This window comes from Scophthalmus maximus, chromosome 11 (genome assembly GCF_022379125.1).
Source record: "Scophthalmus maximus strain ysfricsl-2021 chromosome 11, ASM2237912v1, whole genome shotgun sequence".
NCBI classification, from domain to species: Eukaryota; Metazoa; Chordata; class Actinopteri; order Pleuronectiformes; family Scophthalmidae; genus Scophthalmus; species Scophthalmus maximus.
Window position 1 is genome coordinate 20445428 of NC_061525.1, and position 27991 is coordinate 20473418.

General features: G+C 45.6%; 1 protein-coding gene across 4 annotated transcripts in view; it reads left to right on the forward strand.

Moving 5' to 3' along the window:
- The window catches only part of dpf1 (double PHD fingers 1), a 39502-nt gene extending 12401 nt beyond the window's left edge, over nucleotides 1–27101 (forward strand). For 2 of the 4 annotated variants that reach the window (XM_035622737.2, XM_035622736.2), the window contains exons 2-12: nucleotides 3486–3515; nucleotides 3903–4063; nucleotides 5333–5440; nucleotides 6214–6341; nucleotides 7691–7780; nucleotides 8733–8811; nucleotides 8924–9055; nucleotides 22227–22346; nucleotides 24697–24809; nucleotides 25329–25410; nucleotides 26758–27101. In XM_035622737.2, coding sequence (XP_035478630.1) covers nucleotides 3486–3515; nucleotides 3903–4063; nucleotides 5333–5440; nucleotides 6214–6341; nucleotides 7691–7780; nucleotides 8733–8811; nucleotides 8924–9055; nucleotides 22227–22346; nucleotides 24697–24809; nucleotides 25329–25410; nucleotides 26758–26828 — 1114 coding nt within the window. In that variant the 3' untranslated portion in view covers nucleotides 26829–27101. Of the gene's footprint in view, nucleotides 1–3485; nucleotides 3516–3902; nucleotides 4064–5332; nucleotides 5441–6213; nucleotides 6342–7690; nucleotides 7781–8732; nucleotides 8812–8923; nucleotides 9056–22226; nucleotides 24052–24696; nucleotides 24810–25328; nucleotides 25411–26757 lie in introns of those variants that run through there. The other 2 variants (XR_004789791.2, XM_047335642.1) reach the window with 2 other exon arrangements.
- The last annotated feature ends 890 nt before the right edge of the window (nucleotides 27102–27991 follow it).

Here is a 27991-nt window from a genome sequence, read left to right on the forward strand (position 1 = left end):
GTACAGCCACACAGGCTACTTACGCCTCGGCTATGCTGCCATATTGCACAATATATATCCACTTAGGTTCTGCGTCATCTTTACATTTTGACCGGGCCCTGATGAACTAATCGCTGCCATCTACAACCGGAGTAATAAAATTGCCTTCATAATAAGAAGCCGTCCTTTCTATGGCGGGGGCTTTTTAAAGCATTAACTCTGCGTTCCACAAACAGACCCTGAGGGGGGACAGGGTGTCTCTTGCGGAAATTCAGAGTATAGTTTTAGTTTTTTTCAGCTATTCTGACTCACTATTACTTTAGCGAGCTGGCCACGCATGACAGATAGCCAGTGTTTGCTGATCATGCTTTTTTCCTGTTGCCACTCCCTATAGATGGAATTTTTGCAAGAGCTAAAGATTATTATTTGACAAATTGACAGTGTGATTTTTTTTTTTTTTTTTGAGTTCCTGTGCTGGTCTAGGAAAATGTGATCCTGATCTGACACTGCATAACTCAACACTTCTGTCTCTCTCCATCTTTACTTGACGGTCCCTTCCTCACCTCCTTCCCCCCTTTCTGCCTGTTCCCTTCTGGATGTCGTTCTTATTCTCTCTCCTCCGCCCGTATCATTCCCCCCCCGATCTCTTTCTTCAAGTCCTCTCCCAACTTTCTCTTTCTCTTTGCGCATCTCCCTCTCAGCCTCCTCTTTCGAGGGCCTCGGCTCCCGTACAAGCCTCCAAACAGGCAAACAGTCATGCAGCTCTGCTATCACAATGTAATGAGATTGGGAGCACCCAAATTGAAAGAAGCCATTTTCTACAGCTGTCAACTTATTATCGAGGCGAGGGGGAGACGGGGAAGGGGGACTGGGGGGGGGGGGCTTATTCCAGTACCTCTAAAGGCAGTGGAGGAGAGGAGGATGGCGGTGATGGAGGCATGGAAGGGTTTGAAGTGGGAAGATGGCTGAAGGAGGAGGCGGATGGGGCGCTCAGGGGTGAGCTGTTTTACATTTTGAATGTTTTGCTTTTTTCCCCACTAAGTCTGTCTCTCTCTCTCTCTCTCTCCCTCTGGTATATTTTAGTTTGGTTTAGTTCGCTGCCCTTGAAGTCCAAGTTTTTTTTTTCTTCTTTTCAATTCACTATGTTGCTCTTAATGTTTGAAAGGCCAGTTTCTATGGCTTCGTGCACCTGTGTTCTTTGAACACGTCCGACTTTTTGAGCACCTCTCGTTGTGTGGGTGTGTTTATTTGACCCACTTCGCGGCTATTTATATGCAAACAGAGAGCGTAGTCGTGTCCGAGGGAATGGCTGCCTTTTCCGTTTTTGCCAGGATTAGGATTCAGGCGTTTAACGTAGTTTGCTCCTGTCTGCAGTGTCCGACTGGCTGTGTGTACTTGACCTGCACATTATTTTTTCGGGGGGGACAGGCCTCTCTCCTGCTCCATTCTTCATTCATTCACTGTAATCTGCAGGGAGGATCACTGGCACGGCACCGAAAGCGAAGTGAAACGAGGTGAGGGAGAGTCCCGGCGACGCACCTTCCGATGCTGCCATAAAAACAGGGTCGTACTGTATGCACGGCCAGTCGCAGGGCTCTGAGCTGTAACAGAAACATACTCTCTTCGGCAGAGGGTGAGCAGCTCGTTCCCGGTGACACATTAACGCACGCGAGCACAGCGTGTCCCACATATCGTCGCCCTGATCACATTCTTTAAATGTCATACATCCGGCGATGGCCTGCGAGGACGGAACGGAACAGGACATGGTCCAGGAGGTTTCGAAGAAGCCACACACAATCTGTCAGACCCGCCCCCCATCTTTAATCCAGCTTCCAAGGACATTAAACCATAAATAATCTTTTTGTTCGAGTGTCTTGTCAAAAAATTGTGTAATCCATTCAAACCTAATTTTGCTCCTATTCTAATCAAAGATGATTATATGCTCTGTTTGTACCTTAACAGTCTTGTTGTGGCAGATTTTGATAATCACCCAGGCCAAGGAGGATGTTATTCCCCCGAGATTCTTTTCCTTTCGTCGGTTAATGAGCAGATATCCCCCAAAAAATGTTTTTTTTTATAAATTTCAGTAAACTTTGGCAGAAATTCGGGCCTTTGGCCCAAGACAATTTTTCTCTTTGGTTTGGGCATTTTATGCCGATACAGTTATTTTTGTCCTGGATTAGTTTGCTATTTTGAAATTTTGGCCTGCCAGCATGTCCCATCTGACCTCTGTAGCTCATCCAGAATGCAGCGGCCCGACTGGTCTTCAACCAGGTCTCCCACACCACACCGGCTCCCGGCGGGGGCTCGCCTACCGTGCTCGCGAATGTCTTCCTACATCCAGAACACGGTCGAATCCTACAACCCCAGCCCGTCCGCTGCACTCTGCGACTGCCAAGCGGCTTGTTACTCCGTCACCGAGAGGGGCTGGCAGCCACCGCCCAACAAACTCCCGTCTGTTTGCTGCACTGGTTTCCACAGTGGCGGAACGAGCAGAAATCCTTCAATCTTTCCGTCGTAGACTAGCAACTCACCTGTTCAGACTGCACACTAGGCGATGAATAATTGAAAAATTGAATGAATGAATCAATGAAAAAAAATTCTAAATTGCCTGTTTGATAACATTCTTTTGTACTTGCATGGTTCTTGCACAAACTTATTCGACAGACGCATTTCTTCTTGTGGCCTTGATCGGGAGACTCAGTCTGATTTGTACTCATCAAAGTCGTTGGTGTACAGATGATGGTGAACCACCTCAAGTGATGTCACTTCAGTTAAGTGTATAGGTTTGAAAATGATCTGTGCGTGTGGCGTTGTAGCCGGTTCCTCATCCTTCTTCTCTACTTCAGGCTCAAGTTTGCCTTAGTTGAGTCTAGAATAACAATTGCCAGTCTCGGACTGGACTGTCAGGGGTCATGTTGCATTGTGGGTAATGTAGGTTCCAGGTTTTGACGGGAAGAAGAACACGTGGGATAAGAAGGCTGACATCTCTGGCTCTTGAATTTCGACGACATGTCCACATCTACTCTGAGTGTTGCTGCAAAAAGTCCTGCTAAAAATGAATCAGTCAATGAATCAGCGTCACCCCTTTTTTTAAGGATGCTCGAACCAAATCCAACAAATCCTTGTCAGCCACGGCACTGATTTTCTTCTGAGACTCCTGTTGGCGCTGTTTTGTAAAGCGTGCGCATGTGTGCGAGTACTGTAGCTGTAGTTTTGTGTGTGTGTCCTGCGTAGCAGAGTGACCTTGATGTCCGCACTCAGCAGGAAGACACTGGAGAGGAGTGATTAACAGGAGGGGAGACAAAGAGAGGAGAGACACGAGTGGGAAGAAGGATGGAAATTCCCCCAAAAAGTGTGAAAGAGAAACGTGACAAAACAAACCAGACTTAACTGAAAAGGGACCTAATTCAAAGAAAAGTGAATGCAGGAGAGATGTAAAAGAATGAGTGACTCACCACACAGCTATTGGATTTTTTCTTTCTCTCTTCTTATTCTCCCTACAGGCAATCTGGAGGTGCAGTCATCAAGAACAGGTAAGAGGGAGAACGAGGGAGAACAAGGGAGGGGAGGGGGGAAGGAAGGAGGGGGGAGGAACAAAGAGAAAGAATATTACACTGAATGTTAATCAAACTCCCACTTGAGCAGATGAGAAAACACATTGCATAGTGTACAGTGTCTACGCGTTACTGTACTCTGAGTGAGTGTGTGTGCCGCTCATCCGCCATGACCCAGGTTAATAGGACTGCGAATGTCCACGTTTTTTCTTTACACGCACACAGTCAACACACACACACACACACAGTCAACACACACACACACACACACACGCAGTGCTTCCTAGCTGACGTTGTACTGTATTCTTCTCCGTCTCCTTCACCTTTGACCCCCCCAACCCCCCCTCCCTCTTTCCCCTCCCTCAGTCTTGGCGAGGAGTTTTATAAGGACGCCATCGAGCACTGTCGCAGCTACAATGCCCGTCTGTGTGCCGAGCGCTCCATGCGACTCCCCTTCCTGGACTCGCAGACCGGTGTGGCCCAGAGCAACTGCTACATCTGGATGGAGAAGAACCACCGTGGACCGGGTGTGTGTGTGTGTGTGTGTGTGTGTGTGTGTGTGTGTGTGTGTGTGTGTGTGTGTGTGTGTTTGTGTGTGTGTGTGTGTGTGTGTGTGTGTGTGTGTGTGTGTGTGTGTGTGTGTGTGTGTGTGTGTGTGTGTGTGTGTGTGTGTGTGTGTGTGTGTGTGTGTGTGTGTGTGTGTGTGTGTGTGTGTGTGTGTGTGTGTGTGTGTGTGTTCAATACCTGGCTGAATCCTCAGGAGCCCCTTTTCTTTGTTGGTGTGTGTGTGTGTGTGTGTGTTGCTACTAAATTATTCTCCTCAGTCATTTGTCCTGCGGCTTCCTTCTCTCCTTCCTCTGCTCTGCTCGTTTCTGTCTGTCTTCCCTTCCTCCCTCATTTCCTCCTTCCTCTTTTCCAGGCCCTCATACTTTTTCACACCTAAACTTTTTTTTTTTTTTCTACTTTCCCCAAAGGGTGTTTTCTCATCGCTTTCACTGTCTCTGTAACATCAGTGTATTTTGGCAGTGAATCAGACACCCCTGTAGGCAATGATACGCCGCTGGCACCAACTATTCCAGAGAGAGTGCACTTTGTGTGTGCGTGTGTGTGTGCGCACGAGTTTGAGTTTGCAGGCTTTGCCATGTGTCTGCCAGTTACATTCTTTTGTTTGTCAGTTGGTATTTAGTTTCTAACTTGATTTGCATAGAATAGCACTGAATGAAATTGAAAAAATTGACTTGATCAATTCACATTCTGCACGTGTTTGAGATTTAAAGCTTGGTTAGTCATTAGAAAGGACCTTGAGATAAAGTTTTCCAAAACCAACAAAATGAAGTTTATATTTATAATCTGCATTAATAATTGATGAATTTTTTGGGTCTTGAAGCTCGTGCAGAATCTGAAACAATCATTTTTAGTTTTATTAATGCTAGAACTGTGCTATTGATTTGACCAATATTCGATTAGATGAAATGAACATTCATGGTTCCCGAAGGAATATAGGATGAATCTTAATTTTTTATTCCTTCAGAGCAACCGACTCGATTGACATCTGTTGCTTTTGTTTCTTTTGGATGGATTCATATGACATTCAATGCACACATGAATGTTCCTCTCAGAATAGATTCCTGTTAGTTTATAGTACTTTGGTTTCAGCACGTGTCAGACTTTAAACGTTTTTTGAAATAATAATCCATCCAGTGCAAACCTCGTTCACACACACACACACACACACACACACACACACGAGTCATGTTGAAGCATCCTATGTGAAGCTGTGCATTCCTTTGTGTCAGGTCATGCACCAGGTCAGTTGTACACATATCCCGCTCGCTGCTGGCGCAAGAAGAGACGGCTAAACATCTTGGAGGACCCGCGGCTTGTACCGATCGAGTTCAAAATCGGTAAGGAGTAAATGTGCCGGCCCATTATGAGGAACCTTAATCAATAACGTGGAATTGAATAATAATTAGTAATTGATATTTGTATATTAATGCTGACCATTAAGGTTAAACAACGTAACGTGCCACATTTCCCTTTTATATGTTAACATTTTTAATTTGTTCTCTTTTTGCTCAAGGCTCCAAAAAGTCCATATTAATGTCATCATTTATATTATAAATACAATATAATATAGCCCACTCATAGGCTGCTTGTGTGCCCCTTTTATTTCCCCCCTTTAATTAAAAAAAATCCACATTATCACATAGACTCTACATCAGCTCAATTAAAGCTATACTATTTCATAAATATGTTGCTAAGACTGTCATTTTTTCTACCTTTTGTAATGACAGAAATTAATAGATATCACTTAGTTGGTTCTTGGTTCTGTTCACGGCTCGGTGTTGTCACCGAGCTTTGCGTTTGCATCATAACGGAAAGAAAGTTTCACGTGAAACGCACAATGGTTCGCCGGTGACATCCTGTATGCAGGTGGCTTTAGACACGAAGGCGAACACATCCGTGAAGACATAGTGAAAACTCTCCCCCAAGCCTCATTCACGTGATGTATCCAAATTGCAGATTGATTACTTCCGCCTCTGTACGCTGCACGAGTCCTCCTGCCAATTTTAGTTTCCCCCGGGGCGGCGTCGGCTCAAATGAGCATGTCGGCGTGAATGTGAGGTCGCTGCAGTTTTTTTTTCTTTCTCCTGATTGTTATCGTCTCGCTCCTCAGACTACGAGGCCTCTCTAAAGAAGGAGGGGGGGATCCCGGACGGTCCTGTGCTGGAGTCGCTGCTCGCCGGGGAAACCCTGGACAAGAAGGTAGAGACCAAGGAGGAGGAGCCAATGAGCGAGTGTCAGGTGAGACTTTAATTTCCCCTTTTCAGTGACTTTTTGGTTTTCTCCCCGTGTTCTTGTTTTTGTTGTTTTCTTCTTGTCGGAGCCTGTCGACCTCTTTTTATCTGTCACTTTCACGCTCTGTGTTTGTGTTTCTTTGTCTGTCTCTGTCCTCTGTGTGTTTTATTGGTGACATCCCTCCTGGCACAGAGCGCGTGTGTGTGTGTGTGTGTGTGTGTGTGTCTATACAGTATGCGCAGGTACTGGTGATTGTGTGTGATTGCACTGGAGCAGTCGTCGTCTTTCTTTTAACGGGGGGTATCCACTGGAGTATTTGAGGGAAGAGTCGAGCCACCTCTTTGCCCCTTTTTCATCCTGTATCCAACCACCGTGGCACTCTTGCCAACTTAACTTGTGAGCAAAAAAAACTTAATGTCCACCCGACCGGGTATTTCATCAGCTAGAGGCTGTTGCTCTTGAACTCTTGAACTGCGATTGGACAGCTAATCAATCAGCAGTTGAGCGAATGGCCCTCGCAGCATTTTTTGAAGGCTAAAGAAGAGTTCCGGGCCTCTAATCCAGGTCTGCGGGCTCTCTGCGGTTTAGGCTTTACCTCGACACGTCGCTGCTATCTTCTTCTTCTTTCATTTTTTTTTATACAGCAATGAGATTAAAGTCTTGTGAGATAAAGATGGAGTTTTCCTATAAGGCTCAAAACACACACAGCCTCCTGTTTTTACACATGAAGTTCAGTTTATTTGTCCTGGGGACCAGTGGCCTGTGTTAGCGGTTATTTAATGTTTTCTGTGGCTCTGGAAGGAGCTGACTTAAGTCTTTAAAAAAAAACCCCGATAAAGACCCCTTTATCTTGCGTCTTGGACTTTTCGAGTAGAAAAACCTGCATTACAAACCGGAGGTGAGGGGTTTGAAGGAGGAAGAATAAAAGAGGATAACTGTGGGAAATGTAGGGTCTTCAGTTTTTGCGGGCTTGTAACAAACTAGGGACTTAAAAATCAGGACATTCAGGCCTTTTGTTGCTTGATTTTGTTTTTTTCCCCTTTGCCTCTCTGGAGTCTTCTGGCTTTACAGAGGCGGAGTAATAAATTGCATTCTGAGCCCCTTCAGTCGAGGAAGTCGCGAATGGAATCGTTTATTTCAATGTAATGGTGACACACTTGGCTATATTTGGTGCTAATGGTTCTGCTCTTACAGTTGTTTGCTGCACTATGATTAAGCAAACGCCCTCAAAATCAGCAGGACGCAGTGCAATTTTGTGGCCACCCTAGTCGAAAGTGGAGCCAGAATGAAAAGGAAAGAGAAAGCAAAGTCTTACAGTCCACTCTGCTCTCCCTCCTCCGGCATCTCACCCACAGAAGCTGCTTGTCGGGGATTTCCCTCACGAGCTGGAGGTGGATGAGATGGAGGAAGACGTTCCCAAGCGAAAGAACCGTACCAAAGGACGGGTAAGGCAACAGTGACATTTCACACTTCATCGCTCTTTCAATGAGCGAAGAAAAACACATAATCTGGCTGTCAGTGTGGAAGAGTGAAGCCCAAGTCTGCACCAATGATCCAGACTGAGTTTAGTGTCCATGCCTGTCGGACACACGAGCATGAACAACAGATGAAGACGACATCGTAGGAGATATTCTCGTGTACATGTACTTGAATTTTTCCCTCTCAAGCTCTAGCTTGAAAAAAACCCTTTTTCTAATCGCATCTACAAGAACGTTTTTGTAATTCCAGGTCTGGAGATATGATAATTTCGACCATCGGAATTCATTTTGTGCTTGCTCGGTAATGAAATGCCAACGACAAAACCAACAGTTCTTACGCAGAATAGATGCCAACGGATCCAGAAATTGAGATTGCGCTCATGCTGGGACGGCCTTTTCTTTTTTTCCCCTTTTTTTTTTTTTTTTTTGCGCATCTTTGATTAAATCAGACAGGTTCTCTCCTTCCGTCCTATGGGAAGATAATCAAGTGTTAACAATGTATTCTGAAAAGTATCACGCACACACACATACTCACACAAACACATGCTCACACGCAGACACCAGGGTTGCTAATTGGAGCTGTTGATCCCCTGCTTGGTGTCATCAGCCCCCTCCTGCTGGAAGTGCAGCTTTACACTGAGAGCAGATGATTAGCATGCAAACGTGTGTGTGTGTGTGTGTGTGTGTGTGTGTGTGTGTGTGCGTGTGTGTGTGCGCATGAATCTGTAAATGTGGGTATGTAGACACTTGAACACACAAATCAGGAGTGTGCTGTTACACTCTTTTCATTGTGTGTGTGTGTGTGTGTGTGTGCATACAGGACTTGTGCGACAAGTGGGGAAGTTGAGTTGTTCACAGTGTGTGTGTGTGTGTGTGTGTGTGTGTGTGTGTGTGTGTGTGTGTGTGTTTTTCGCTGCAGGCCTACGGTGTCGGGGGCATGAGGAAGAGACAAGAGCTGCCTGCCATTGAAGACAGAGACAAGCCTTACGTCTGTGACAGTGAGTGCAACATTTCCTTTTTATTCACATTTTCCATTAGTATGACCTGTACAGAAAACATATATAGTTATATATATATATATAATGCTCTGTATGTGCTTGTGTGTTCCAGTCTGTGGAAAGCGCTATAAGAACCGTCCAGGGCTGAGCTACCATTATACTCACACCCACCTGGCAGATGAGGAGGGGGAAGAAGACTCAGAGCGACACACGCTACCCTTCCAGCGCAAGAACAACCACAAGCGTGAGTCTGCTGTCTGAATATCAAACTTACAGTACTTACAGTTGCCTTGTCTCGTCCATTATCGTTCACCCCGTGTGGGGTGTTTTTTAGTTGGCAGGACAGCCTGAGGTGTGGTGCCCTCAGTTGCGGAGCGAACGTGCTGTAGGTTTAGCACTTTCAGCGTCGTTAAAAACAAGCCTTAATAATCAGAATATTATCAAGAACTATTGATTGATCCTTCCTCGGAGTTCCTCCTGCAGCATTATAGAAAGTCAGAGTGCTGACTGAGCTGAATACAAAGTCTCGTCTTGTGTGGATGAAAGATAAGATTTGTCCCAGTATGAGCAGATTTCTTCAGTTACAACAGATTCCCACTTCCCACATTCCCACTTACTCTGAGTGTAAAGGTGAACCCCGATGCTCATTTCTACAAAGATTTAACAACTCCTGCCTCCTCTTCTATCACCACTCATCAGCACCGTAGTTAAATCAGTGGAAAAATCACCAGTCATACACTCTGGGAACATTTCCAGCCCACTTTGTGTTTGTACCGTTCAATGTACCTTTCAGTTTACAGCTCGCAGTATGGCCGCAGCCATCAACTGCTTAATGAGCTTCCATTAATGCGCCGGACCAGAATTTCATTAAGTTATAATTAAGACCCTTGGTATTGCTTTGCTAATGCCTCCAGCATGTTTTTGCCAGCGACTGTGTAGGAATGTATGTAAATGCAGAAGAAGTGCATGGGAACAGATGTTAATGTGGTGATGTGGTATTTCATAGATTCATATAATCAAGTGCTTTCAGCCATGCTAGTGGCAATTTTTTTTTTTTTAATCCCAGTGTTGATGTGTTGGTCAAGTCGTCTACCACTTTGGTCCCAGACTGAAACATCTCATCAATTATTGGACGAATCGCCAAGAAATTGATCATGTGTTGGTCGACTTTCTCTCCCCTTTCACGAGTCAGTCTTGGCCGTCAATCATGTTTTTATAGCACCAAATAACCTATTAAAACAAAAAACTAAACGGAAAACATGAACACTTGAACACCTAACCAAAATGACAGACACCGTCTTTAAGAAAAAAACCATTTAAACGTTTATTTTTGCTTTCTTATTTTGGTCCTTGTCCCATCAACTAACACGGAGGAGGCGGGGTTTTATGACTTGTACTGCTGCCAACCATCAGGGGGCGATATAGATGATTTGGCTTCACTTTCACTTTGCTGACAGTCTAATTTCTTACTGTACAACTGTGTTTGACAAGTTATGATGCCAATCACACATAATGTCTCATCATGTACATCTGGCTCGTTTGCATTTACTCACATCACTGGATTTCACCTTCTGCCTTATTATTTCTTATTGGACTTTCATGTATTTAATGAGATTTGCTGCAGGCAGCCATTCTGAGAGTTACTGAAATAATATTGGCAGACTCCCTGAAGCTGAAAAAAAGGGGCTGAGTGCAAAAACCTGCAGCTACTTCGGTTTGAACAAGGAGCAAAATATATTCAAAGATCGCTTGTGTTCGCACTGACTGGTTGTACATGCGTAACACTGCTGTGGGTTGCAGGCATCTCACGACAGCAGTTATCACAGGGCTGCAAAGGTCCTGCTAATGGGCAACATAAGAGCGTAATTACAGTGAACCGAATGTAAAGCAAATATTTAGGTTTCTACAAAACAGGTCATGGCTCAAAACTCAAACCTGTCAGCTGCAGCGTCCACAATAACCCAAATCGCTTGCTGTCTTTGTCTCTATGTAGCTTTTCATTTTCACCCCCCGGGGTCTGTCTTTTATGGTTTTTGTTCGGTGTTGTCTTCTATCCGTTGTGTTTTGTTTGTTTGTTTGTGAACGCTTCTTATAGTCGTGCATTTATCCTGCGGGAGATTGTGTTTCGGGGTCGGTAATTGTCAGTGAAACAGCTGTAGTTGTTCACACACAGAAAAATATGTGTGGACATTTGGAAAAAGCAGACAATGCGTTTGCGTTTCTTTGTTCCTGCTGGTCTTAAAACAAGCAATTTTCTCAGAATAGAACACAGATGAATACTCACCAAAAAAAAAACAACACACACATATCCACCACATTATCGGTGTCTGCCGCACTACAACGATGTCCACTCTGAAACTATGCTGCCTCTCAGTTAATTGGCAGTGGGCGTTCTTTTAAATTGGCCTGTCTGACAGAACAGACTGGCCCAGTGTGTGCGTGTGTGTGTGTGTGTGTGTCTGTGGTGTTCATGTGTGTGGCCATGCTGCAGTCTTAGGTCTCTCCAGTGGAGGAGAGCAAGAGAGACAGCATTTGAATCGTTTGATATCCCCCATCACTCCCTCCCAAACAGTCTGTAATGACACACACGCACGCACACGCACACGCACACACACACACACACACACACACACACACGACATTGGGAAAATGCAATCTTCTCTGCTGAAATGAAAAAAGAAGCTTAGCCCCTATGGTTGGTGTGCGTGTGTGTGCGTGTGTGTCCACATGCACAAGTGCACATGCATTAGAACGGCTCTGTGAGCGTGTATATACATGCAAGTGTGAATACATTTGTATGTGTGCGTGTGTGTGTGTGTGAGCACATTTCCCCCAATCTGCTGAGTGTCACGAAGGAGACTCCACCACCACCCAGCTCCACCTTTTGGTATATTGCCACGTGTAATATTATAAATATGGCTCACCCAAATGAGAGCAGCCCTGCATGCATAATTCATGCTATATCCTTACTCAAAAATGCTGTCTAGACGCTATAGTATAATTGCAGCCTCCACGACACAATTGTGAGCTAAAACTTAACACACAAAAAAACTGTACAACTCCTTCTTTTTCTGAACCTGGTCCAACTCCATTCTCACTCCCTGTTTTTCCATCAGTGTGATAAATGGCGGATTATTCCACCAGGAGATGAGATTTTCCTTCCCTCTCTTCCTCTTCGTCCATCTTCCTCGTCTGCTCTGGCTCTGCATCCTCATTTAACCCTCCTCTCCCCTCCTGCTTCTGCCTCCCTTCATTTCTATTCTCTCCCCCGTCGTCTTTCGCTTCATCCATCATCAAGGTTTGGTTTTGTTTTAACTTATTTCCTTGTTTTGTGTCCTACCCTCCCCTGGAGCATCATCCCCACAATCAGCCACCACAATTAAACCTCCCCATATATCTGGATCCCAGCCGATATACTGTTTACTCAAAGCTATCGGCGCCATTGAAATTCATGACTGCACCACATACATAGTCTTTACTCTTCTATCACTTCTTCTCTGGAGAAGAAGAAGGTTGGAGGTGGTGAAGAGGGGAGGGGCAGGACGGCAGGCGGGGGTGTGGGGGTTCTCTTTTGGCGTTGATGCGATGGTGGGAGGGGTGGGGGGAGGAGAAGAGGAAGAAGAGGGAGAGGAGGAGGCTGAGGAGAAGTGGATGAATAAGGGGGATGTTTACTTTAGAGGTCAGCCCCGCTGTGTCCACCTGAAAATTGGTTTTGTGGTTATAAGGAGAAATGGAAGGAGGCGGACGAGAAGGGGAGAGAGTCTAATAGGGAAATAGTGAAATAGCAGAAATATGACAAAGCGATTGCAAGAAAGACAATGAATGAATGAATGAATGAATGAGAGGAATAAAAGAAAGACAGAGAGAGAGGGTGAGGCAGAGGGGGAGGTAGAGAGAGGGCGGGGGCCGGATGCTTGTCATTAAATCCCCCTTCTCAAGTCAGAACTGAGATTCAGAGGCCACTTTATCTGGACGGACAGACGGTCCTACAGTGTGGAGCAGCAGGGACGCTCCGACACACACACACACACACACACACACACACACACACACACACACACACACACACACACACACGTGTGCATTTCTTATAGTGTGTGTGAATGTGCTCTATGGGCAATAATGCCGAACTTTGAGTGTGTATGTGTGTGTGTGTGTGTGTGTGTGTGTGTGTGTGTGTGTGTGTGTGTGTGTGTGTGTGTGTGTGTGTGTGTGTGCTTGTGCGTGTGCGTGTGTGCATGTGTGTGTAATTGAGCCCTTTGAAGGTCAGCGCCTCTCTGGTCCTACTCACCATTGTTGGTTGCTGTGTGTTTGTTTTTTTCCATCTACATATTTTTGTGTTTTTGTTTCTTGTGTCTCAAAATGGCCCCCCGTCCTCCTCCCGCTGTATGCAGACAGAGGAGGGAAAGACGAATTTCGATCAACCCACAAATCGATGTGAACCATCGCTGACTAACCTAAAATGGCCACTCCCCATGTCTGTGTCTGTCTGTCACTCCACGTGTGCACCGCTGCCTCTCTTTTCCCCCTCGCTGTCCGATTTACTCCTGTTTAATAAAAGAGCACCGCTGATTTGACATCGGTGTGTTAAGATTCCAGCGATCATCTTCATTGCTTTAGCTGCTACATTCCCATTACTAGCAGCGTCACTGGGCAGACACAGGTGTTATGAACATTTTTTACATTCAAGCCACACGCTGCTACAAATCTTTTTTTAATTCAAATTTGTTTTGCTTCATCCGTGCTATCGAACGTAAAAAGTAAAGATCAAATTTCAAATACGGAGAATGCCACGGCTTGCTGTACACTTTGCCGTGCATGTATGTCATATTTGTACATCCTATGGGGCAGCAGTTGGACGGAGATAAAGAGCATCCGCTGCTTTTTCTGGATGTGTTCTGAACTTTTCACGCACACCGGCATTCCTCCTCAGCTTTTGATTGGTCATTGACTCTTGCTGCTGCTGCTGCTGCTGCTGCACGGCACAGGAAAGGAAAGGAAGAGAGAGAAACGGCTGTTGCCTAGCAATCCGGTTGCCATAGATACCGCCAGGGCTCCCTCCTAAAGAGTACACTGTTATGTACATTGAGAAGAGAGAGAGAGAGAGAGAGAGAGAGAGAGAGAGGGATGGAAGAGGAGGGAGGAGAGGAAGAGAGAGAGAACAGACAAGGGGAGGGATGGAGGGATTGAGGGAGGAAGAAAGAAGAGAGAGTGAGAGAATGAAGAAGAAGAATGGAAGAAGTTGAAGTATAGACGAAGCGGTGGGGGCACAGAGGAGTTCATTAAGAATAACATAAAGAATGAGAGAAGAGAGAGAAAACAGACAAAGAGAGGAGCCGAGCGAGAAGCAGAGAGTTGTACAGACTGAGAAAGAGAAAAAAGACCAAGAAAAAAATCTCTTCATGATTCGTCATATAGATTCCCCCAGACAGTTGGGATGGTGAAGGCAGGGTGATATTGGAGTCTGCTTCATTTGCTATTCTGTCTTAAGATGTGGTGCTGTGGCTCGCTGGCTGGGTTGTTTTTTGCAGTTCCATCGGTTGTGTTTGGCCATGTTTGGATAAGCCCCCCCTCACTAGCTGCCACAGCCCCCCCCCTCTTTCCACCCACCACCTCCAGCCCCCAAATCCATCCTCACCCATCCGTCCTCCTGTTGTCTGTTTTGTTCCCCTCCCTGTTACTGAAATGTAACCGTAAAACACAACAAGAGGAAGATTCTTTTTCAGAAATCCACTAAAATATAAATGCCCCAGACGTCAGCCAACATAATGCAATAGTGAATTCACTTTTGCACCATTCAAGTTTAAACTGGTATTACTGTGTTTACTTTTCCCAGAGAAAAAAATTGTTTTGCACACAAATGAGGCTTTTTTTTTTTTTTTACAAGTTTGGCTTTTGTTTGGAATACAATTCTAGTTGGTGGTTAGCACAGGCAGCGGTAGCCACCGCGACTGGACACACAAAGAACACTGCACCACCTACTGGAACTCAAACTCCCGAACCTCAGTTTCAGAAATACCAACCCCCCCCCCAAAAAAAACAGGGAGGCAGATTTTCACTTTAAACGTCTTTTTTCCTCCCCGTCTTTGTTTCTTTCAGCCTGACTGATCATTTGACATTTCCTCATGACAGTGCAGCGCTGACACACAGTATAGTGGACCATGTGCGGCCGGGGCACAATTCAAACAGGATTTCACAGTCACATTCCCAGCCGGCTCTCTCCCCGGAACAAAATAGGATTAATAATTTGCATTTTAACTCTTCATCGCCGGAGACATGAGCCTGGCTAAGTGGCTCTTTTTAAGTGTGTGTACATACACAGCAGACATATAAGTGTAGGACATGTGTGTGTGTGTGTGTGTGTGAGACTCGTGTGTGTGTGTGTGTATGTGTGTGTTTGTGATTTCTTTACATGCATGATTTATGGGGAGTGCTTATGTGATTTATTTGCATGTGTGTATGTATTGGCTAAATGTGCACATATCTGCAGGCTGCAGAGCCTGACGGATTGTGTGCGCGTGTGTGCATTTGGGCATTCGCGTGTGTGTGAGTTTGTGTGCACTTGTCTTTCTGTGGTTGTGAGAACCAATTTTGGTTCAAAACCAATGTTGTGAGGACATTTGACAGGTCCTCAATTTCATAAGGCTGTTTGAGGGTGGTTAAGGTTAAGGGGCTGGGAAATGCATAATGTCAATAAGTGTCCTCACAACTACGGCGAGACGAAGGTGTGTGTGTGTGTGTGTGTGTGTGTGTGTGTGTGTGTGTGTGTGTGTGTGTGTGTGTGTGTGTGTGTGTGTGTGTGTGTGTGTGTGTGTGTGTGTGTGTGTGTGTGTGTGTGTGTGTGTGTGTGTGTGTGTGTGGGGGGGCGTGTGTGTGTGTGTGTCAGTTTCTGCGGGTCAGTGTGCTTACATAGCAACCATAGATCAAGTTTTATTATGCACCAAAACTGCCTCTGTCCTCTCTCCTTTGCAATGTCATCCCTGCACACGAACTCACGTTGCACGCGTTCACACACATGCAATGCATCCAGACCCACAATTCCCTGGGAGTTACGCAACCTGCTGACTGGACATGAGTGAAAGTAGTACTTGTGTGTGTGTGTGTGTGTGTGTGTGTGTGTGTGTGTGTGTGTGTGTAAGGGTGAAGGGTGGGGTAGGTTTGGTGGGTGCATGGATGGAGAAGCAGCAGAAACAAGGTGGGGAAGAACAGAGCATGGCACTGGTGCAGGCATTAGAGTGACATCAGATGGATTGCAGGAAAGAGCTCCAATTTCCTCTTTGAGAGTAGGGGGGGGGGAGAAATAGATAGAGAAACGAAATAAGGAAAGGCGAAGAAAAAAAATGGAGCACAATGAAGCGCAGAGAAGAGATCGAATCAGAAGCAGAGAGAGCAGCAGCAATAATGAGAAGGCATGAAAGTGCAAAGAGGAAGAGAGAGAGGTAGAGGATGGCAGAAAGAGTGAGGGGAGGAAGATGGGGGGGAGAGGAGAGAGAAAGGATGGCAGTGACTTTTCATCTGTGACTGACGGTTTCCAACTGACTGCATCTCTGCCTCCTTGTCTGCATGAAAAAAAAAAAACCTGAAGACGTCTCCTTGAGAATTTGGGATTTTTGGGACCGTGTGAATGTTCACGTGTGTGTGTCGTCTGTTGTCTGTTTGTCTATCCCTTGGTGTCATGTCAGAATATGTGCAACATTTGTATTTGTATGTAATTAAGTGCTTACGTGTGTGTGTGTGTGTGTGTGTGTGTGTGTGTGTGTGTGTGTGTGTGTGTGTGTGTGTGTGTGTGTGTGTGTGTGTGTGTGTGTGTGTGTGTGTGTGTGTGTGTGTGTGTGTGTGTGTGTGTGTGTGTGTGTGTGTGTCTGTGTGTGCGTGTGGCTGGTTCGAGGGTGACGGGGAATTTCATTTATCCCATGAAAAGAGAGCGAGTGGGGGATGGGACTGAAACTGGACGGCAAAAGTTATTATGCAAAGGCTTGGTAGTAAATCTTTGTGTGTGTGTGTGTGTGTGTGTGTGTGTGTGTGTGTGTGTGTGTGTGTGTGTGTGTGTGTGTGTGTGTGTGTGTGTGTGTGTGTGTGTGTGTGTGCGCGCGGCTGTTGGACTCTACTGTATGTGTGTGGTTGCGGGTGTGTTTCGTCTGTGTGTGTGTTCTCCCATTGTAATTGTGTGTTTGTGTGCTGCTCCTGAGAGGCTCTCCTCATTAAGCAGCCAGGCGACAGGAGTGCAGAGTGTGTGTTTTCACACACCGCTGCTCCGATATACAACGAGAGCCACTTTTTTTTTTTTCAACCTTCCCTTCCTTCTCTCCCCTTTGTGCCTCCTCCTCTTCTTCCTCTCTGTCTTTCACTCTTTCTTTCCCCACTTGCCTAATCTGTTCCTGAAATCCTTCCCTCCTTTTTCTTCTAGCCACCTCTCTCCTCCTCCTCCTCACTCCTTCCTCCCTTCGACACCTGCGGTAGTGGCGTGTCCGACTGCCTTCGATAATTGTGACGAACAGATGCATTTGATTGAGCAAGTTCTGTCTTTTTGGTGACGTGGTAACCATGGAAACTGTTTTTTTTTCGTTGTTGTTCATGGCTGAGCTCACCTTTATCTAAACAACAGAATTGAGCATAATGGAAGTTTAAAAAAAGACTTCGAGCAGTTTGTGCGAATGTTTAATATGCAACGAACCAAGGAGCAGACAGGGAAACAGAAACATGAGGGGAAAAGAGCTGGAGAAAGATGAGGGAAGGGAAAAGGTGAGGTGGAAGAGAGAGTGACACAAGGCAACAGGTAGGCGCCTGTGTGTGTGTGTGCGTGCGTGCGTGCGTGCGTGCGTACGCTGAGGCAGTGGCAACTCCCTTCTGATGGAAGCGCTCAGTTGACGAGGCCTCCACTGTGGCCAGCCAGAGGATGAGATTATCGACCAGCCAGAGTCGGGCCGTGGTTTGGTTCCAGGTCAGAGTAGCGGATGGAGACGGAGGAGGAGGAGGGAGTGGTGTTAAAGGTGGAAGGAAGAGCAGAGGTTTGAGGGGTAGAGAGAGAGAGAGAGAGAGAGAGAGGGCGATACTGGAGGAAGAAAATGGGGGAGACGCAGGATGAGGATGAAGACGCTTGGTCACCCCCGTACTCTATCATAGCCCCCCGCTCGTTACACAGTGTAAGAAATGTTCTTCGTATCCAGGTCAGCTTCAGCTAGAGAAAATAAACCTCTTCTTCAGATGCAAATTTTTCTCACACAGGGTTGAGATCAAGTTCTTCCACACTTAATATAAAAGCGTAATTTAAATAGATAGATTTTTGCAGTGCAAACGGCTGTCTCTATTAAAAACCATGTATCGCCACATGTTGTCATCATCAAAAATATTCAGACAAAGCTGAACGCTTAGATATTTCATATTTGAGAACAGCACACTATACTTTTTAAATCTTACCATCTAAAGCCCGTTGCATTATCAGGGTTGGTTTAAATGAGGATTTCAGCTTTTGAGGATTCGTCGTTTCTCAATTTTTTCTTCTGCTCTTCTTACTCATATGTCGACCATAAATAAGTCAGCATCTTTGTGGAGTTTATTATTTGTGGCCTTATCAAACCGGCCGAATGCATCGATAAAAATATTAACACATAGATGAATAAAATGAAAAAAAAAATAAGGAGCAGGGCAAGAGGTGGCTCAGAGAGCAGAATAACAATGCGAGGTAACGAAGGAGCGGCAGGGAGGAGGAAACGAGGCAGGGGGAGAGGAAAATTACAAAGCAGAGAGGAAAGGAGGGATGGGGAAGGGTAGGTGTTGGTGGGGGGGGGGGGGGGGTGAGGTGCATTTGAGGATTCATCTCTTGCTGGATAATTCCCAGGAGGATCTCTCTCCAGCACTTGAAAGCTGTGAAGTGTGCGGTTCTGCTCATACTCCTCCTGGTAATTGGAAGAGGAGAGCAGAGGAGGGAGGGAATGAGGGAGGGAGGGGGGGGAGGTGGGGAGGGAGGGAGGGAGAGGAGGGTCAGGTAAAGGAGGGAGATGTGGAAAAAAGAAGAAGAGGAGAGGGAGAGAGTGGCTGAAGCAGGTAAAGAAACAGAGACGGAGGGGGACAGGAGGAGCGGTAAAGGTAACGAGGGAGTTAGGAGGAGAAGAAGAAGCAGAAAAAAAAGCCACCTGACTTGTGCCATATTTCTTTATTCCGGTCCCTCCGTTTTTCACCCCCCCACCTTGGCATATATCTCTTTTATTTTTTCGCTCATTAGCTCACTCCTCTTTAGTCTCTCTCTCTATCACTGTCCTCATCCCTCCCTCCCTTCGCCGGCGATGGCGTGTCTGTGGTTGCAGGCGGCTTCTGAAACATGGCCACGGGCGTTTAATCATTGATGGAGTTTCTTTTCTCTCCGTGCAGGCGGGCCAGCGGGCAGCCCCGGCTCGCTCGCATGCATCAGGACCTGCTGATTCACTCTCTGGGGCCTCAAAGCACACACACACACACGCACACGCACACGCACACACATACACGCACACAAACACACACACACGCGCACGCACAGGCATGAATACAAAAGGCAGAGGTGCACACAGCACTGTAGCACACAGTGTGTGTGTGTGTGTGTGTGTGTGTGTGTCCCACCGGGGATTGCGAGGCCCAATCAGCAGCCGTGAGCCCAAATAAAAGCAGCGAAGATAAAAGCAATTTGTTTGACCAGCACAAGAAGGCGAAAAAACGTGTTTGCATTGGCTGCAGGGCTTCACGCCACATACAGCATGTCTCCGCGGTCTCTGCACGTCCTCCTGCCAGACTCAGCAGACATCTGGCTGCGTTAGTTTAGTTTAAAAAGTAAATACACTACTGTATATAGCTACTCTATGCTCAATACTGTACATGACCAGTATCATTCCAGTCTTCGCCCGTTTCGTTCAGGAGGGACAGCAGTGTCCGTCCCTCTGTCCACTACTTTGGTTTGGATGTATCTCAGCAAATTAATACATGTTTTATTTGTCCTCTACATTTCTGACTAAATAGCCGATGGCTAATCCATCAACTCAGCTGATGCACTTTTGTGTTTAGTGCTAATTGGCTAAATGGCTAAATAAGATGGTGAACGTGTGATGAACATTATTGGACCAGTGTCCACAACGGTTTCACTCACTCACTACTGTATATATTAGACTCTTACAGTCAGCATCAAATTTCACTTCTCATCATTTCTTCTCGTAATGTTATTGTCATCGAGGTCCACGGATTGATACCTTGGAAATTGGTGAAAATGTAAACAAATAAAAACTGCCCTGTCTGGCAAATTAAAATAAAATAAAAAATCCTGGATCTACTCCTTTATCCATATCCACGCCAAAATGTAATTGTTTTTTCTGTTTCCCATCCTTCCACCAAATTTCGTAGAAATCTGTTTTCGTAGCTTTGCGTAATCCTGCAAACAAACCAAGAAAGAGACGGGTTAAAAAACCTGCAGTGGTAAATATGGAAATATTGCACAACAGGAAAGAAAAAATCAGTGCTCACGGAATGCACAAAACTTTTTTGTGCTTGTTTCTCCCTCAGAATAAGGACGCTGAAATAATAGGAAGATTACAGTGCACTTAATAGCACACAGGTAATGTTTTTGGACACAAACACAGATCGGCCTGATGACGTGCACTAAAAAAGGATAAACTCCAATAACAGCTGAGCAGCAGCATCATGGGCAAAATGAGGATGGAGACTTCAATCTGATTTTGAAAAACTTCAGCTGTGATTTTTTTTTGGGAGCTGCTTGTATTGTACCAAAGGTCCAGAACACCCACACTGTCTGGTCGGTACACCTCCGTCTACATCCTGGGAATGAACACATTTGATTATTGTTTCTTCTGATGGTTGATGCCCAATTATCGCTGCCATAGTGTAATTTTTCTCACCTTGTTTTTCATCACTGCACCACTGCATGGAAGTGCCCAGCCCAGTATATACTGTACATACAGGTCACATGACAGCCTCCCTCTGTAACCCTTTTGGATTCTGCAGGTACAGCGCCTCGTTTCCCTCCTCTGCTACTCTGCTCTCTGTCTGTCTCTCTGTCTCTCGTCCTGATCAGAGCATTCTTTATATTATGATTTCATTTCTCTGAGGATTAAAGTCAGACCCTGTGGAGAAGAAACCCAATCTCTCTCTCTCTCTCTCTCTTTATCTCTCTCTCTCAATCGTCCGTCCCTTTTCAACCTCTTCTCCATCAAACTCGCCTTCTCGTCATCCCCCTCTCCCCCTTCCAGCCACCCTGACTCCAAGAAGACTCCACCCTGAAATGGATGGATTGATCACTTCTCTCTGTTTCTCATGTACACACACACACACACACGCACACACACACACACACACACACACACACACACACACACACACACACACACACACACACACACACACACACACTGGCAGGAATGAAAAAGGGAGAGGTGCACACAGAACTGTAGCACACAGACAGATAAAATGCAGCCTGAGCGTGTCTTGTGTAGTGTGTGTAGTGTGTGTAGTGTGTGTGTGTGTGTGTGTGTGTGTGTGTGTGTGTGTGTGTGTGTGTGTCTCTGGTTATGTGATTGCTTCCATTAAAGAGATTATGCAATCAAAAGCAGTAAGACAGGCAGGCAGACAGTCAGACAGACAGACAGAGGGATGGATGTAGAACATGTACACGTACACACACACACACATACACACACACGTGCAGCACTCAGGCAGGAAAGGGGAATTTCTCTCTTGTTAATAATTATTATGAAACGGCTTCACATGGAGCACTTGCCTCTCCACACACTCAGCATGACGGCAGGTCTGTCCCGACAGTCCCCCCCCCCCCCCCACGCACACACGCACACACAGTATTCTCCAGTCATTCTTCAGCTCCTATCTTCTTCCCCCACCCTTGACTGTGTTTACCAGCCCTCAAGGGCTCCAGGTGGACGTCCCCCTCCGTCCCCCCTCCATCCCCCCTCCGTCCCCCCTCCCCCTCACGTCCTGGGTGAACAGGCGAGTCCCAGGCTCCAGCGCAGGCCTGCTTGTTTTTGCCCAAGCAAACAGATGGAACGAGAGAGAGACAGACTGTGTGTTGCTCCCAGGTGGGGCGGTGTGCATCTGGGACTCATAGTTACAGATGTAATTTCTTATTCTTTGTCTTACATCGTAGTATTTCACCTCTAATCACGCTCTGTCTGTACAATTACTCTTGTCAGTGATGTTTTCCACCTCTTCCGCTCACCCCGGTGGCCGCCGCTCTGTTGATATGTTGGGACTTTAATACACTTTTCCCTCTCCAATCTTTCTTTCTGTCAAGAGATTGATATACAGCTCCCTCACTGACTTATGAGTTTACACTCTTCAACCGCCTCCTCCAAGAGCCCAGAAGGGATCAAGGTAAAAATCCCAATTTTCCCTCACCCGCCTCTCTCTTCTTTTTCTCCCGGCAGCCAAGAAAGCAGCGGACGGCTCAGTGATCGCCAACGGCTACTGTGACTTCTGCCTCGGAGGCTCAAAGAAGACCGGCTGCCCCGAAGACCTTATCTCCTGTGCGGACTGCGGACGCTCAGGTAGGGCACCGCTGAAGGGGATAGTTGGCAGGAGGAAGGCGGTCCTCTGTTGATGCACAATTTTGGTGCGTGTGCTTCCTTTTTCTTTGGAGTATAGATTTCGTATCTACGACATAACTAAAAGCAAGTTCCACTTCCCGTTACAAGTAAAATGGATGGACCATACCAGTGTTTGTTTTTTTTTTGTTTTTTTTATTTGTTTGTTTCAGCCCATCTTCTACAAATCATGTACCGTATATCGTATTGACAACCTTTTTGCTGTAGTGTTTTATGTTCTTGAGCTTGTTGAGCCATTGGATTCCTTTTTTTTCCTACTACAGTATGAAAAACGATTTGCAGAGATTTGAAACTGAACTTGAGATATTGGCCCTGACGGACAAAACATATACAGCGAAAGCATTAAGCTTATCAGAGACTCTCCGGATAATATGTACATACCAAAACAAAAACAACCTGCATACAGCTAATACAAATTCCAAATGCTATCTAATAAATTAGCAATTGTGACTTCCAGTAGTTTGCTTATAGCCTAAAGTGTGAATTTAAAGGCCATTGTACATTGTAAATTAAATTCTATCTTCTCTCATTCGTGTAATTGACGTTGGGTTTTCTTTGTAGTGGGGTTGAATGCAGATTGATTTGAAAACTTTTGCTGCATTAGATTTCAGCAATAAGATAAATTACAAAATAAAATGTGACGCATTGCCTTTACATTACACTGCCTCGCCTCTACTCACAATGATGTTCTGCAAGTTGACTTTCCTTCTTTGTCGAAGGGAATAGGAAAACCTTTGCTCGATCACATTTCAAACTTCCAAAACAACAAGACCAGCGACTGTAAAGCTCAGTGTGTTCGCATCTTCTCTGTAAGAATTTTATTTTACTGAAACAGATTCGTGTTGCTGCTTAAGACGTGTAAAAGTATCAACACCCGATAAGATGGTGAAAATCTGCATACACAATAATCAATTTCTAATGATTGATTACACCTTAATTATAGCACGATATTGGAAGTCGTAGAGTTTTGTATAATACGAAATACAATTTAAGATATTCAACAGATTGCATGCAGCTCACGGTATATGCAACACGTACAGTATGACGGCTATGCAGTGTGACAGAAAAGCAAAAACACACTTGTGTCGTGTCAAATGTCTGTCTTCAAGGTCAGGGTTGAACTTCCGTGCTCAAGCCGGCGCCTAGTTTGCTCTAACGCGGTCATGTTCATTGTTCTGCGGTGCTGTCAAACAAAAGACATTTCTTGGCAATAAAATATCGAGGGATTCAATTGGAATGTTGGTTTTGACCTTCTTGTTTCGCCTCAAACAAAAAAAAAATGTCTTTAAAATCTTGTTGCGCACCTTTCAATCCTGGGTTTTTGTGCATCAGTTTACACTTGTGATATTATAAACCACTGTCTATTTCTCCTCTGAAGAGATTCTCCCGTGTGCTACAAGGAACGCAGATGAATTTGTGGGACGATGGTCTCCCTTTATTTTATGTATCATTGGTTGTACAGTAAAATTTTATTAAGTGTGATTTTTACGTGGTTGTATTATTATTTATGTGTTTTTTCTGGTTACATGTATACATGCAGATATTGCAGTGTATATAATGCACAATTAATGTACTTATTGCATGTACTGTGTATTTTTTCCTTTCCTTTTCATCTGAAAAAAATAAAAAAAAGAGAACAAAAGAAACGATGCACGTGACTCGTAGTGAATGGGCTAAAGCATGCGAAACATTGGTATGGTCCTCTTCTTCAGAACCACTCACAGAGAAGAGAAATGAAGGTCAAGTGGTGGTGACAAGAATTCTTTGTACGTTATCACACAAATACCAGGGAAAAGAAAATATAAAGAAGGAACTTTGGTTATTTCTCAGTGGCAAGTGACATGTATAAATGGACTGCAGGGGCACTAGCTATTATAAGGCAAACTTATGATGATATTTCTTGAGGTGTCTCCAGTAAAATTTGTGTTTTGTCACCCTTGTTAAACAGCATAACTTGTCCAAAACTCTCAATTGTTAATGTTTATTCATGAATACTGCTGTCAAAAAAAACCAACCCTATCAGCTATCTCAAATAATTTGATATTTCCATCTGCAAAACACCACTGTTGAATTCCCCCTCAGATATAAATAAGCACCACGTATGAACCACGTAGAAAAGGTGGATGATGGATGACTGTCCACAAAATACAGAAAAGTGACAGTGAAAAACATTGTGTGGATGTGTGTGTGCGTACGTGCGTGCCTGTGCGTGCCTGTGTGCGCGTGCGTGTGTGTGCGCGTGCCTGTGTGTGTGTGTGTGTGTGTGTGTGTGTGTGTGTGTGTGTGCATGCAGGCCACCCATCCTGTCTGCAGTTCACAGTGAACATGACGGCTGCAGTGAGGACTTATCGCTGGCAGTGCATCGAGTGCAAGTCCTGCAGCCTGTGTGGCACGTCTGAGAACGATGTAGGAACTCACTCACTTTGTACTACATGTTTACACATGTGGCTGCGCACACGCACACACGCACACACACACACACGCAAACTTGTAACACACCGTACATGTATACTATGGAAAGCCTAACCCCTTGTGTTAAGTTAGAAACAGTCTTGTTTGAATCCAGCTGGTTCATTATTCAGAGTGTGCACGAGTTGGTCCCTCTGGCTGAAGGCTGACGTCGCCCAGTGGATAGACATCACACTTAGTCTCACTGGAATTAAACTGCGGTGTGAGGAGATAGAAGAAGATTTCGACCTGAAATAAAATAAAAAGCTTTTTAATGAAGATTAAGGAGCCGCACACACTTGAGAGTCACAGTTCAAAGGAATAAAAACAAGCCACTCAAACGAAGCTAAAATCCCGGCTACATATTCATATCTTCGAGGAGCACGCAGATAAACTCAATGCTGTTCTGTCCTGTTATTCCAAGTTCTCTCCCCTTTGGCGATGACATAATCTAAATATATTTCTCCTCTGTTCCAGGACCAGCTGTTGTTTTGTGATGATTGTGACAGAGGCTACCACATGTACTGTCTCAGCCCTCCCATGTCCGAGCCACCAGAGGGTATGTATGACAGTGAGCAAGCGTTGTAGTCGGGAGATACCGGGAGTTCTTAAGTGTTCAGACGTGTGCATGGTGTTTCTGCACAGCTTGTTTTTTTTTATAGTAAAACAATAAAAAAAAAAGAATGTGTAACTCTGTACATTAGGTGGAGAGACAATCAAAGTGAGGAGAGCAACTTTTGGGTTAAAAGAAGAGATTTGAAATTCAAGTGGAGTTAGTGGAGTCAATGAGATCAGTTATGTTCCCCACCACACATAAGATGGCTGCCTTTGGATGTTTGATGGCGTTGCCAGGGAAACGAGAAGTCCAAAAGATAATCTGTTTCCATGGCAAGGGTGTCACTTGGCTGAACACATACAGCAGCAGTGCCACTCGTGCTCAACGCTCACTAACAGTGTCGCGCTCCGCCCCCACATGCGTGCAACACTTTTTGATTTACAAGGAACACGTTCGGAATTGAGCAGCTGGCGGTTATTTCAGGTTTACACTTGAGCGGAGGACTGCCGGAGCTGCGACGTGAATGGTTAATAATATATATTTTTGAACATGAGCCCGGTGCTCAGACACATTACAGTGTAATACACTGCAGCCACTTTTAGGGATGACATGGAGTTTCTGTTGGAATTTTCCTCTGTGACATTAATATTCTTATTTGTCCGAAGTTCATGCAAATTGCTGAGCTCATACGAAGTCTTCTTCTTTTGTATGTCGTCCACATGAGACATTGGTTTTGATTACATGAGGTTGTGTTGTTCTTTCATGCGCATTGATTTATTCAGAATGGTATTTTAATTCAAGATTGTGTTCATTTAAACCTTCACTGTGTTTTCATTGCAAAAGAAACATGTTAATGTTAATGTTGCACATCTGATATGTCGTTGGCTATACTATCATCTTTTTAAGAATGATATTTTATATTATTTAAACACAGAACTGGTGAAATGCCTTGAATTTGTGTGCCAGTACTTTAAGAACATTTTCAGCACATTTTAAAAACACCGCGACGACACATCACATTCTCACTGAAGCACAAAGGATTCCGCAGGAATGAATGTTGCATCGGGACATCTGTCTCAGGCGGATGTTTAATTAATGTTACAAACCACATGGCTCCCAAATCCAAACCAAACTAGTCATCCACTAACCACAGGCGCAGCGTGAGGCTTTAATTTACAGTGTTACTTAACGCCGCGTCTGAAATGAGGGATTAATCCACGAGGCTTTACAATAGCAGTGATTGACCTGCCGATCTGTGATGTTTTTCTGTGCGTGCGTGTGTGCGTGCGTGCGTGCGTGCGTGCGTGCGTGCGTGCGTGCGTGCGTGTGTGTGTCTGTGTGTGTGTGCAGGGAGCTGGAGCTGTCATCTGTGTCTGAGACAACTGAAGGAGAAGGCCTCAGCCTACATCACCCTCACTTAATCCGCGAAGCTGCGCCCTCATCCTCTCCGCCCTTCATCCTCTTCCCAAACCACCTCTCCCTCATCCCCCTCTCTGTGCCTCAGCTGCCCCCCTCCTCCTCTGATCTACGCCGCCGCCGCCGCTTCCTCTACAGTTTGTCCCCGTGACCTTTGACATGACCGAGCACACGGCGCGCACCCGATCTTGAACCCATTCTCCGGCGGCCCGGGCCAAACCTCCGTCCGTTTGTGTCAATACACGTTCCCCCCTGTTGTGCTTGAGCTGCGTTCCCCCCCCCCCCCCCCCCCCCCCCCCAGTCCTGCTCTGTCTCAGCAGAGGAATTCATCAGCTGGCAATACGTTTGCTAGTAAGACGCACACTGCAGCCTGCCAAGGGCACTTCAGAGGCATACTACTCCACAGGAACCCTCTTAAGGGCCCTAGGAAGAGACCTAATGATCTTCAGCTGAAAGTCAGTCAAGAGGAGAGTGAGGATCCGTAAGATGGATAGGCGTGAGGCCGAGGACATGGCTTGGAAGACCCTGGATAACCGTGGAGCAGTGTGTCAGCCAACTGTGAAACACACAGTACACTGAACCGAGATTTCATCTACTCCCCTCTGTCCGTTACCGTCTACGGCAGAGCTGAGCTGTCGAACACCGCTCAGTTATTTGTCTGCACGGTTCGTTGACCAGTGCCGTTTCAACGGGAGGGTGGGGGGGGGGGGAGCGAAATGTACAGAATTAAGACTGATTCTCTATCTTCACACGTTAAAAAAAAAGAAAAAAGAAAAAAAAAGAAAACCTTGCCGGAAGAACAGCTGGTCAGGACCCCGGACCATCTTTGACGTCACCCTGTCCCCCCTCTCGTTGCATGAGGTGTCCACGTATTAATGATGCATTTTGGGATTGACACGGAAGGTTTCAGTGTTTGGATGTCGTCCTCGGATGAGAGGAGGGATGGATTTTTTTTCTCTACTCAGCTTTCTCTGATCGAACAATGTAATAAAAAAAAAGGAAAAGAGAAGACAATTCAGGCTGAGCAGCTCTCACGAAATCTCACCTGGCCTCGACTCCCCCCCCCCCCCCGTCCCTTCTGTGAAACACCGACTGTGAAGCCAATGCAAGACTGAAACTCTCCTGGTGCTTGGTGTGTTTCATCCGTGTGTTCAGAATGTCGGATTGA